General features: G+C 41.9%; 1 protein-coding gene across 1 annotated transcript; it reads left to right on the top strand.

The window, feature by feature from the left end:
* Window positions 1-8,239: 8,239 nt before the first annotated feature.
* On the top strand, window positions 8,240-11,603 carry LOC126190647 (ejaculatory bulb-specific protein 3-like). Its single transcript, XM_049931068.1, has 2 exons — window positions 8,240-8,491; window positions 11,349-11,603. The coding sequence occupies exons 1-2, from the start codon at window positions 8,296-8,298 to the stop codon at window positions 11,537-11,539; spliced, it is 387 nt and encodes a 128-aa protein (XP_049787025.1). The 5' UTR covers window positions 8,240-8,295; the 3' UTR covers window positions 11,540-11,603.
* Window positions 11,604-13,558: the final 1,955 nt, after the last annotated feature.

The following is a 13,558-nucleotide window of genomic DNA, read 5'->3' as shown; positions in this document are numbered from 1 at the left end:
TTGTTGTTGAAACTACAAATGCAAGTGAAAAGCCTACTTTATGTAATTTTAATGAAGAATTTGACGTAAGAGTCACCGATAAAAATATAATAAGGAAAGTAATGATGAGAATTAGAATTTTTTGTTACATCTAAGTACGTCTCCTTTCATCCGAATTGTGCGGTTGACGACAAAATATGATACAGTATTGGAAGATCATTGCTTAAAACAGTTTGCAAGCCGTTGGTAGTGCAAAGAAAGCACTTTCTTATTTATTAACACATTTCCCAACATCTGTTCCAGAGCATATCAGATTTGTGATTATTGAAAAGGGGAGTGAAGTATACCAAAACAGTGTGGGACCTTGAATATATACAAAAACCAAGTTATCTATCTAAAGGTAAACACCGTTGTCTATCTTCGTCATGGTTTCATTCACATTCATTTACTTTACGACGATTCCTTGTCGAAAGAACCAAAGGTACTGTAGACATACAGTATTTAAAGAAATGGATGCCGCACTCACTATCAATAAATAAAATGTACTGTTTTTAGTACTGATTATTTTCCTTTTATGGCGAGAAACTGAATCCAATGACATCACAGCATGAATCATCACCCGAAAATCTATCAAATTTAGAAATATAGAAAACACTCTCTATGGGCTTGAAACTCAATAAACCATTGAGAAAGATAATCAAAAATGGTTAGTAATGAGACCACGGAAAGAGAAACACTGTAGATCGTCTTTTAGATATTGAACTTTTTTTAGCCTAGAAAAACGTTGCTTTCTACTCGTACAATCGTTGTGAACACGCTTCATTGGGAAGCAAATAAAAATTTATTAGAATTGGTGCAAGCGATGGCGAAATGTGATCCAGTATTGAAAAAGTATAGTTTCAAACTTGAAGAACCCACTGTTGGTTTTAAGGAGAGTACCCTCTTGGTTTTCAAATCGATACAAAATGAAATATTTTTATTTTAGATGAACATGTTAAATAAAAAATTATTGCAGACACAGAAAAGGCTAACTATTACGAAATAGATTTCCATAGCACCTCTGATGAAAACAGAGCTAACCAAATGAGTTAAATAATTAGATACGTCTATTTAGAAGACAACAGTGTGGAAGTGCGAGAACACATTCTTCGTTTTTTTGTGCCGGAGAAGACTGCAGAGGATAAGTCGAAAGGTACTCAGCAGTAGCTGGAAAAAGATAGACTGGCTATTGCGGTGTGTAGGGCTCATAATTATGATAATGCTGCTCAGTGTCAGTTGTACATGGAGGAGTACAACGAAAAACTCGAGAAGTCAAACCAAAAACTCTGTTCAGTTCCTTTGTTAAGGATTCCAAAAATCTGTGGCGTCCATTTTTTGGTACTGTAGATAAGTTACATTCACTCTTCTCGTCTTCTGCATATAGATTGACATTAGCTGGAGAATAAAAAGACAGTCAAAAATCTGAAGCGACTGCTTGATACTCGCTGCACTGCTCATTACGAGTCAGTTAAGGTCGTAAAAGAAATCGTGGAAACAATTATGAGCACTGTGGAAGATATGAAAATCTGTTCAAGGTAAACATTGATATTGGATCTCCAGCAAGGTTGCTCCTTTCACCTACGCCAATTCTTGGCACACGATACTGCTACAAGTAAATTTAGCTCATCGGTATCTACAGTCTCCAAAACTGACTTCAGATAAAGGACTCCCAGATTAAAAACTCTGAATGAGTTTTTAGCGGGGAACGAAACGAACTGCAGTTTTAGAGAAGACTGATACATTAGACCGTAAAAATGCAATTATGTGGACACTATCAGTGACCGACGAAAAAAACGGTATCCGGTGAACTAGCGCATGATGCTAGCTTATCGATTCAAGGAGAAATTCGTCGTTCTGTTTACACAAGAATTGTCACAACGAAAAGCGGCCATGAAGGAAAGAACTAAAATCTTCGAAATTGTTGAAACAAAATTTATGATTCAAACTTCCGATGACGCTCTGGCTACAACACTGGAGAATATGGTAGGAATTTACTATGAGCTTGATAGGGATCAGGTATGGTTGGCATCTACATGCAAACGATACGAATGTGATTTTTCTGCTCGATGGAAAGCCCAAGAAATATTTCAGTTTATTATTAAATGAGAATTCAGTGAATTATTATCGTAAATTTCATTTATTATTCAATACTTCTAACCAATTGTGTCTTATACGCATCATGAGAGAGAGAAGCTTCTCTAAGCTGAAACTAATAAAAAAATATCTTCGCTCTTTATGAAGAAACTACCTCGTACTAAAGTTACAAAACTAACCTGGTATTATAAGTGTACAAGCTTTGTCTCTAGATATGTGAAATAAAATGTAGTTTTGTTCTTCTATTCTTTATTATTTCTTTGCACTTCTCTTGATGGCTTCTGCGCTAAATGCCGATTCGTGTTCTAGGTTTCTCACTTATATCTTCAAGTAGGTACGAGGGCTATTCGAGGGAATGTTTTGGCATTAAAAAAAAGTACAAGAAATACATTTTATTATATGCATTTGAAAGAGCGATTGACATACTGCTTTTCGCGCTGCAGTCATGGACTGTGCGGTTGGTCCCGGCGGAGATTCGAGTCCTCCCTCGGGCATGGGTGTGCGTTTTTGTCCTTAGGATAATTTAGGTTAAGTAGTGTGTAAGCTTAGGGACTGATGACCTCAGCAGTTAAGTCCCATAAGTCCCATAAGATTTCACACACATTTGAACAATTTTTTTTAACATAACGCTTTTCCACATAGTCACCAAACACATTGAGGCACTTATCATAGCGGTCGACAAGCTTTAAAGGACCTTCGTCGTCAAATTCTGCCGCCTGAGACTTCAGCCTGGACTTCCGCGCCGTGATCAAAGCGCAGCGTTGCAAGCTAGTTCTTCATCTTGGGGAACAAGTGGAAGTCGCTTGGTGCAAGATCGGGGCTGTAGGGCGGCTGAGGAAAAATTTCCCATTTGAATGAATTAAGTAGTTCTTTAGTGCACTTTTTCGTGTGAGGTCGGGCATTGTCGTGCAAAAACAAAATTTTGGTTGTCAGCATTCCTCGGCGTTAGATTTTAACTGCTCTTCTAGGGCTGTGCAAAGTTTGACAGTACCGGGGAGAATTTATGGTTGCTCCACGTTCGAGAAAATCAATAAGAAGCACACCTTGCCTATCTCAAAACACTGTCGTCATCAACTTCCTTGCTGGCAAGATTTTCAAACACTTTCTTGGTTGTTTTTTTTGGAAGGGGGGGGGGGGAGGGCTTGTGTGCCCTCACTCCAAGGACTGTAATTTTGTCTCGCAACTGACGTGTTTCACGACGCAAGTCTCGTCACCGGTTACGATTCGATCCAGTAATGAATCACCATGTTTGTGGTAGGCGTCCAGAAATGTCAACATTGCCCCCATTCGCTGTTCTTTATGTCGGTGTTTAAGCGTTTTGGGCACCGATCGTGCACAAAATTCGTGGCACCCTAGTTTTTGAGTGACAATTTCAAACAACAATATCCGTGAAAGTCGTGAAAAATAAAGAGAAAGCTCCGTTATTGTGAAGCAACGGTTCCCACGAATCGTTGCATCAACTAAAGCGACAAGATCGTCAGTCACATTGCTTGGGCCTCCACGCTTCTCTTCATCATGAACGTTGGTTCGGCCATTCTTAAACCGAATGCACCATTTCCGGACGGAACATTCACTCATTACATTGTTTCCCGTACACTTCGCACAGTTCACGATAAATTTGTATAGCTTTTAGGTGTTTTGGCAACAAAAACCGTGTCACAGGCCGCACCTCACAACTGGCGGGATCTTCGATTGCAACGCACATTTAAAATTCGAATATCGAGAAAACCGGACGGGCAGAGACGTTCCCGCTATCACGGATGGATGCCGACTGAGCTGCCGAGCACGCACATACCAAAATATACGCGATCGGCGTGCGCCTATCGGTGTCAGACGGAACCGTTCCCTACTTTCTGAATAGCCCTCGTATACTACGATTAACAGAGCGTAGAGTACACGCAATATAAATGCTTAACTCTTTTTGTCAGACATTGCAAGTATATTATTTATGTTTTACAAAATATACATTATAAATGCATCAGTTTCTAAGCAGACTTGAGGCCCCATTTAATTACGATGTCACGTCCTCCCACAGGCTCAGTTCGACGCTGGTGTCTATCGAACATCCAAAGATTAACTTTCAGCCGTTGTATAACTGTCGTGAAGCTCCTGGATGTTTGTGTCAAATTATGTCACACGAATAGAATTGTGGCTGTGGCAGTGCGACTCCTTGAGGGCGCTGTCCGCGAGGCGGTTGCTACGGCAGCTCACGTACGAGACGCTGTGCGTGTGAAACCGGTTGGAGTACGACCAACCAGTAACATGAGATGGAGCCCTGGAGTACCATCGGTCAGCCGAGAAGGACGGATTTGACAGGACAGTCTGTTCCTGGCTGTTCCTAAAATGCACAAACTGGGGCAGCGTCTTGAGCTGTGTGAGTGTGTTGTCATACAGCGCTCTCCTCATTTCTGGCGCAAGTTGTTAACTCTCACTACCACTCATATCGTGATTATAGGAAACAGCAGACATTGGTACTGGTGAGTACATAGGCTCTTAGTCTGTGGAAGGGTGACTATATATTATTGCCGCCTGTTAAGCACTTCTGTGATAGATTACCTCTGATTCTCAGTACTTGTATTATAATCTGTTTGGGCAGTTGTGCAGCAGTGCTCAGTAAACCACTTAATTCTACACCTGAATCTGTATCTACATGTCTATTCTGCAAATCACACTTAACTGCCTGGCAGAGTGTTCGTCGAACCACGTTCACAATAATTCTCTGTCATTCCACTATAGAACAACACGAGGAAAAACTAACACATATATATTTCCGTACGAGCTCTGATTTCCCTTAATTTATTTTGATGATAGTTTCTCCCTATGTAGCTCGGCATGAACTTTTTTTTATTTTTTTATTTTTTTTTTTTTGCATTAAGAGGAGAAAGTTTGTGAATGAAATTTCGTTTCGTGAGAAGGTCCCTCCGCAACGAGAAACGTCTTTGTTTTCATGATGTCCACACTAAATCCCGTATTATGACTGTGACCCTCTCTCCCCTATTTCTCGAAAATACAAAACTCACCGTTCTTCTTTGAGCTCTCTCGGTGTACTCTGCTAGTCCTGCCTGCTAAAGATCCCACACCGCGCAGCAGTACTCCGAAAGACGACGGATAAGCGTAGTGTAGGCAGTCCCTTTAGTAGATCTGTTGCATCTTCTAAGTGTTTTGTATTTGGTTAGATTTGCTCTGAAACAAAAAAAAACTCATTTCAGTGAGGTGATGTTAGGCCCATGCCGGCTACCGTGCCAAATTATTATAGTGGTAATTTTAAGTTTTGTAGTTTTTAGTAAGTACAGATTATTTGTAAGCTTCTTTTCACGGCGCTTACATCTCGATACTTTTTTGCGAGTTATACAAGTTTCTCCTGTCCAAATATAAGTTAACAACTATTCAGGAACAACGCTGAATACACTATTGGCCATTAAAATTACTACACCACGATGATGACGTGCTACAGACACGAAATTTAACCGACAGGAAGGAGATGCTGTGATATGCAAATGATTAGCTTTTCAGATCATTCACAGAAGGCTGGTGCCGGTGGCGACTCCTACAACGTGCTGACATGAGGAAAGTTTCCAATCGATTTCTCATACACAAACAGTACTTGACCGACGTTGCCTGGTGAAACGTTGTTGTGATGCCTCGTGTAAGGAGGAGAAATACGTACCGTCACGTTTCCGACTTTGATAAAGGTCGGAATGTAGCCTATCACAATTGCGGTTTATCGTATCGCGACATTGCTGCTCACGTTCGCCGAGATCCAATAACTGTTAGCAGAATATGGAATCGGTGAGTTCAGGAGGGTAATAGGAATGCCGTGCTGGATCCCAACGGCCTCGTATCACTAGCTGTTGAGATGACAGGCATCTTATCCGCATGGCTGTAACGGATCGTGCAGCCACGTCTCGATCCCTGAATCAACAGATGGGGACGTTTGCAAGACAACAAGCATCTGCACCAACAGTCTGACGACGTTTGCAGCAGCATGGACTGTCAGCTCGGAGACCATGGCTGCGGTTACCCTTGACGCTGCATCACAGACAGGAGCGCCTGTGATGGTCTACTCAACGACGAACCTGGGTGCACGAATGGCAAAACGTCATTTTTTCGGATGAATCCAGGTTCTCTTTATAGCATCATCATGGTCGCATCCGTGTTTGGCGACATCGCGGTGAACGCACAGTGGAAGCGTGTAGTCATCACCATACTAGCGTATCACTCGGCGTGATGGTATGGGGTGCCATTGGTTACACGTCTCGGTCACCTCTTGTTCGCATTGATGGCACTTTGAACAGTGGACGTTACATTTCAGATGTGTTACGGTCCGTGGCTCTACCCTTCATTCGATCCCTGCGAAAACCTACATTAGAGCAGGATAATGCACGACCGCATGTTGCAGGTCCTGTACGGGCCTTTCTGGATGCAGCACGTTCTCCAGATCTCTCACCAATTGAAAACGTCTGGTCAATGGTGGCCGAGCAACTGGCTCGACACAATACGCCAGTCACTACTCTTGGAGAAGTGTGGTATCGTGCTGAAGCTGCATGGGCAGCTGTACCTGTACACGCCATCGAAGCTCTGTTTTACTCAATGTCCAGGCGTATCAAGGCCATTATTACGCCCAGAGGTGGTTGTTCTGGGTACTGATTTCTCAGGATCTATGCACCCAAATTGAGTGAAAATGTAATCACATGTCAGTTCTAGTATAATATATTTGTCCAATGAATACCCGTTTATCATCTGTATTTCTTCTTGGTGTAGTAATTTTAATGGCTAGTAGTATAGCTCTTGCAGGAAATCTTGCTTTCTCCCGAAATATAATGCACTTGTGAAGCTTAAGATTAGCATTTTCACTAACGGCTCATTTTACTTGCTGTATGTCACAAAATAAAACTTCCAGCACTTCTCTGCTTGTTAGTAATATGAGTGTCGTTATTTTGTGTTTTATATCTCCTTCTAAAAACACGCGTTCCTTGGCACTGCGTAATAGAAGTTTAAATCTTAGACAGCGACTGGAAAATAACTGCTACACGATCGGTAACAAATAAACAACTGACTGCAATGCAGCGGCACCCACTGACAAGCTAGGGTGACGTCAGCGCGGCGTCTGTGGACATTCACGTTCAAGGTGGGACCATGCAGGAGTTACCAGTGGCTGATGCAGCCAAACAGTTAGACGAAAAAGAGTAAGAAATGGCACAGATGGATATGTAATCCAGGTCTCAAAAAAAAAAAAATGTTCAAATGTGTGTGAGATCTTATGGGACTTAACTGCTAAGGTCATCAGTCCCTAAGCTTACACACTACTTAACCTAAATTATCCTAAGGACAAACACACACACCCATGCCCGAGGGAGGACTCGAACCTCCGCCGGGATCAACCGCACAGTCCATGACTGCAGCGCCTGAGACCGCTCGGCTAATCCGCGCGGCAATCCAGATCTATAGCCGGTAAACATAACAGTCGCTCACTAAAAGGTGTATGTTGTGTATCACAACTGTATATAGTGACAATTTCAAAATCACCACATATCGCTTGTTTCATGCGAATATAAATAGCTGTGTGCAACGCAAATGTTGTCCCACCACCCCGTTTCCTGAACTTTCATCAGAACAATGCAAGTTACCATGCAGTCCACAATATCCAAGAATCAATTTAGGTAAACAATTACGAAAAGAAATGAGTCCATGCAGTCTCTTAAAGAGATTTATTTAATATGATGATATATCTGTTCCAAGGAGAGTATTTAAATGTAACCTCTTTCAATCACTAGCTAAAGCATTATGTCATGAACCACATCTTGGAAAATCTTGAATTGTATCAATTGTGGAAAACCTTTTTCCGGTATTTCCTATGGTTTTGTAGATATCTGATATTGACAGACCGGATTGTCAGTATCAGGAGAAAAAGCGCACTCTTTGCACACGATGTATGCTTTTCATACTCGCAAAAGGTGATTCACTCACAACTGACATTCGGAAATAGCTATGGAAAGCGTACGTGGATGGCTCTAAACTGGAATGGAAAAACCCGCTAAGCTGGTGACGCACAAACGCTTCCCAGGCCGGCAAAGACGCGTGCAGTTGCGTGGTGGGGGACCCGCCTGCTGTATATATACTGGCAGCAGGAGAGTGTGCACATCAGCTGTGAACCCCGCACTGCATACTCACCTCCCAGCAAACATGAAGGCCGCCCTGGTACTCGTCTCGGCACTGGCCGTCATCGTGGTCGCCGCCGCGGAGGAGAAGTACACCACCAAGTACGACAACGTCAACTTGGACGAGATCCTCGCCAACGACCGCCTGCTCAACAAGTACGCCCAGTGCCTGCTGGAGAACGACGAAAACAACTGCACAGCCGACGGAAAGGAGCTAAAGGGTAAGTTGCCTGTAGCGCCCGACAACGTTCACTACCCTCCATGTTCTGATGAACTTAGAAAATGCATAAATATTCACTGACAATTTCGATTGCAAAGTGAAGATTCTGTAACTAACCAACTTCAATTAGATGCAGATACTGAGTGATTTTGAGAACTGTGTGAAACATAAAACAGAAGATACACAGAAAACTTGTAGTATTGTGTTACTTGATAATAATGAAAAAGTAATACAGAGACGTAGTATGAAAAGATGACACATGAAACAGTAGAGAAAAGGCCTCTGTATAAAATGTGTAAGAGGTGTGTGTACCACTCTTTCATTAACGGGTGGATAGCTTGGCGCTAGATGATAAAGGCGAAAAAAAAAAAAAAAACCATGAGGCCTAAATCAGAAAAGACGACAGCTGACATAGTTTTCCATTAAGTTACACTGTCGGGTGTGAAGTGTCGAAACAGCAGGTTTGCTGCTTCAGGGGTTTATAGGAATTTTAACGGTAGTAATAATATAAGGAACAGAAATTGCTTCTGTCATGCAAATTGTCATCCCGCGGTAAGTGAGGACTAAAATTTTACAGACACCAGATTTGTATGGATGAGAAGAGGTTCTCCAAACAATTTTCTAAGATAGCTGATAGCAGAGGTAAACTTAGTAGGACATAAGAAAGGATCCTGAGTGGGTTTGGTTAAGGGGTAAGCGGTGACATCTCTGACCAAACAAAGTGTAGGTTTCAGATCGACAGGTTCGAAGCTCTCACGATGCACAGAAACCTGGCAATGGATGGTAACGGGGAATAAGATTCCTTGGCAGAGAAAGGATGTACCGATTTTGGCTGCGAAGAAATGATCCAGTAATGTTTAATTATTATTGAAAATGGTCTCTAATGACCATCATCGAACTTAAAAAAAATTATCGCAGCATTATCAGTGCGGTATATGAAAAACAAAATTTGGGGAGCAAAATAACTGATGATGGTCAAAGTAGAGAGGATATGAAATGTAGACTGGCGATGACAAGGAAAGCGTTTCTGAAGAAGAGAAATTTGTTAACATCGAGTATAGATTTAAGTGTCAGGAAGTCGTTACTGAAAGTATTTGTTTGTATGGAGTGTAACCATGTATGGAAGTGAAACACGGACGATAAATAGTTTGGACTAGAAGAGAATAGAAGCTTTCGAAATGTGGTGCTACAGAAGAATGCTGAAATCAGATGGGTAGATCACATAACTAATAAGGAGGTATTGAATAGAATTGGGGAGAAGAGGAGCTTGTGGCACAACTTGACTAGAAGAAGAGATCGGTTGGTAGTACATGTTCTGAGACATCGAGGGATGCCAAATTTAGCATTGGAGGGCGGCGTGGAGGGTAAAAATCGTAGAGGGAGACCAAGAGATGAATACACGAAGCAGATTCAGAAGGATGTAGGTTGCAGTAGGTACTGGGAGATGAAGAAGCTTGCACAGGATAGGGTAGCATGGAGAGCTGCATCAAACCAGTCTCAGGACTGAAGACAACAACAACACATAAAAAAGCAGCATGGAAGTTGTTTCAACTTGTAGTTGATATGCAAGAGACATTTCTTCATCAGAATTTAATTCTTATGCAGAAACAGATTTTTTAAGTGTGTTGCCGTCTATTGTGCAGATCAAATTCGCAACCAGAATTTCAGTAAAGTTGCTGCTGCTATATAACCGTGAGGATTCAATTTGAAAAACATTTCACATTTATCCCTTTACTTAAATGAAGAAATGCTTTCTGTGGGCGTTAACACTGTGATGTTGGCTTGAATTATTGATGTACTGTACTGTACTAGTACGTTTATTAGAGCTCTAATTACAATGTTTTCATGCATTATTCATTTCCCTAATATAATGTTTGAAACACTTATGAAATATTAGCAGTATTTAGATAAAGCAGTTAGGCAGAAAGGAGATCCCCTATGTTTCCCATATGTTCCATCCAATACTTCGTTCCTGTATCACAATTATATTTTGACTATTTCTGTTCATATTGTTGTCTCTGTCTGTCTGTCTTTTGGGACTTGCTTAGTGTGGTGTCACCGCCAGACACCACACTTGCTAATCGGCCGCGGTCCATTAGTACATGTCGGACCCGCGTGTCGCCACTGTCAGTAATTGCAGACCGAGCGCCACCACACGGCAGGTCTAGAGAGACGTACTAGCACTCGGCCCCAGTTGTACGACGACTTTGCTAGCGACTACACTGACGAAGCCTTTCTCTCATTTGCCGAGAGACAGTTAGAATAGCCTTCCGCTAAGTCCATGGCTACGACCTAGCAAGGCGCCATTAACCATTTCTGGAGAGAGTCTCACTTGTATCATGAAGAATGCTGTACACAAATGATGGATTAAAGTTAAGTATTCCTGGAGCTACGTACTTTTCTTTATAGCATTCATAACGTATCCTGTTTCAGACCTCACGCCAGCCGGCGTGTGTAACGCGTGCATTTCGGCTACTTCCGAGTGGCGTGGCTGTCTTGCTACGCCACAACACTTAGTACTATCACTTGATCTAAAGCACTATACTTCTCTGCAGTACACCAAAAATAAATAACTTAGAATTTGAAATTTCTAAAACACTACTGATCGACTAAGGTTTCTTTTAAATATACCCTACTTCAGCTGTGAAGTATCCGAAAGTAGAATTCATTGTTAAAGAATAAAGGCACTACGTTAGTTTCCATGACGAATAGAAAAATGCGTACTGATTGGAAATACATAGCACAGTTGCAAGCAAAGAGTTGTAAGGACGGAGAGTTTTATTCACTAGTGAAATTACGAGACTCTACTTTGCATCTGACAAATTCTCAGGTTTACTCAATTGTTTTTCTGCCTGCAGGTCTCATCCCCGACGCGTTGAGCAACGAGTGCGCCAAATGCAACGACAAGCAGAAGGAGGGCACGAAGAAAGTGCTGAAGCACCTCATCAACCACAAGCCCGACCTCTGGGCGCAGCTGAAGGCCAAGTACGACCCTGAAGGCACCTACAGCAAGAAGTACGAGGACAGGGAGAAGGAGCTCCACGAATAAAGGCTGTACTCCCGCGTCTCTGTTGTATAAACGTTCTGTTATAATAAAATGTATTCTGTTACCACCCGCGTTGTCTTTCAGGCAATAATTACTATTTACATCCAAAAACGAAAGAACCAGAGCTGCATTTATTAAAAACGCTGAGAGATGCAAATATTCAAACACCAGAATTGTTTACCTGTAGAACATTGTCAATATTTTGTGTTTGCCTTGTGTGAGAAGAGACATCGTACAGAGGCTGCCAGCTTGTATCACTGCATACTTAGACACGTTGCAAAAGAGGTTTAATATTGTTTTCCTGACACACGTGAATTGCTTTCAATGAGTAATGCAATATTAATACTGTGTATTCAAGTTTTTAATAGTAATTAATAGCGCAACACATTTCTTTCTGGAAGGAAGTAAATTTTGTTCAGGATTCCAAAACGTCATATTATTACCCACTTTCTTGGCAACAAAACAATGATTTTAAACACTAACTGATATCACTTCGACGGCAAAACTCCGCCTTAACGGTAGGGCCTATGTGCCGTTATGGTATCACTCAATAGGTCAACGTGTGAGCGAACGAGTGTGTAAGCACTACCGACAGAGACGTCCAGTTGAGCAGAGAGGCGTCTGATAGTGATCATTCGATCACCTCGAGTGAGAGTGTCCGCACGTTCCAACACTGCAGGAGTCACAGCTGTGTGCGGCCGGCCGCACGTTGGAGATCGGACACGTTTGCGCGACGTTGTTAGGACAATGACAGACGCCTAGCCCAATGAATCAATGTGATTTTTTTCACTGCCAGGGGTCCACAGACATTCTGCAAGCCGTTATGAATACCTTATATGCTCTGGCTTTGGTCAAAACGAACTCAATGACAGCTCTCTGCCTGGAATGGATCTCTATTGCAGATGCCATTTTGAAGGCTACTTACAGCGCCAACACTTATTTGAAATTCATGAAACTACAGGGGCTGCAGCGGGAAAATTTCACGAAATCCCACCACTAACTTAGCATTTTTTCTTCGTAAACTTTCAGAGAAAAAACTGTGTAGCATTAATTATTGAACGTCCACTTACGAACATTGCTCTCATCGACATAAAATGCTACATGCAAATGACCGTTGCTGTTTTATCTGATATTTTTCTCTGTGACTTGAGCACATCTTATAAAGCGCTGCATTAATTAATCATATTTATAAAGAAGATAACATTAGTGGTCTTGGAGTCTCTCATGTAAGATACTCAGGTGGTTCAATGGATAGTATTAGTTTCACTGTGGAGATGTCTGTCATACAAGATATATAGATGGTTGCATTATACATCATCTGCATGCCACTGGTATCGGATTCCTACGACTCGTTTCCACATGTGCATAGACAACTGTATAAAATTCCCATTATTAGTGTGATCTGTATTTAAGAAAGTTATTACGAAGTTTCAGTCCGAATCACCAGCACAGAAAAGTGGAAAGTGGCTGTATGTATCAGTACATTTGTGACTGGAACGAGAGAAAGGGGCAAGGGCGGCAGCAATGCGTTTTCTTAGTGTGGGTTGCCTATATCATGTGTAGGCACTGAGGGGCAAACCTATTGTTCTCCTTTGTTTGACAGGAAATTAACCTATGGTTCTCCTTTGATTGACAGGTCCTTATCCTATTGTTCTACTAAAAGGATCCTTGCTTTTGATAGACTAGCATTTGAGATATTCTTCTCCCGTCAGCATCCCCCTCTTCCCCTTGGGAAACCTCCAACACACCATCCCCATCGCTGCTACAGGTACACGTTCAGGTCTGAGTTACTGGAGTAGCCCCTCTGACTGTTATCGATTTGATTGGCTAATTAATTAAATTGATGAATTAATTAACCTCTCTCTCTCTGGTAAACCCCTTACACCCCCTGTTCCCCCACCCCCCCACACACACACAGAAATTGGCGGGAAAAGGGCTCAGTTGATCGGTAATTTGGAGGGAATTCGATTGCAGTCTACGGAATATTGTTAAAAGATTTAGACAATGTTTGGTATACTGTTT

This window comes from Schistocerca cancellata, chromosome 6, assembly GCF_023864275.1.
Source record: "Schistocerca cancellata isolate TAMUIC-IGC-003103 chromosome 6, iqSchCanc2.1, whole genome shotgun sequence".
Taxonomy (NCBI): domain Eukaryota; kingdom Metazoa; phylum Arthropoda; class Insecta; order Orthoptera; family Acrididae; genus Schistocerca; species Schistocerca cancellata.
The sequence above is the reverse complement of the archived record's forward strand: the minus strand, read 5'-3'. Positions and strand labels throughout refer to the sequence as shown.

Excerpts from the sequence above, each read along its gene's own strand:
- LOC126190647 (XM_049931068.1), top strand. The coding sequence starts at position 8,296 with ATGAAGGCCGCCCTGGTACTCGTCTCGGCACTGGCCGTCATCGTGGTC. Across the intron at positions 8,492-11,348 it reads CGACGGAAAGGAGCTAAAGG|GTCTCATCCCCGACGCGTTG; the intron begins GTAAGTTGCCTG and ends TTCTGCCTGCAG.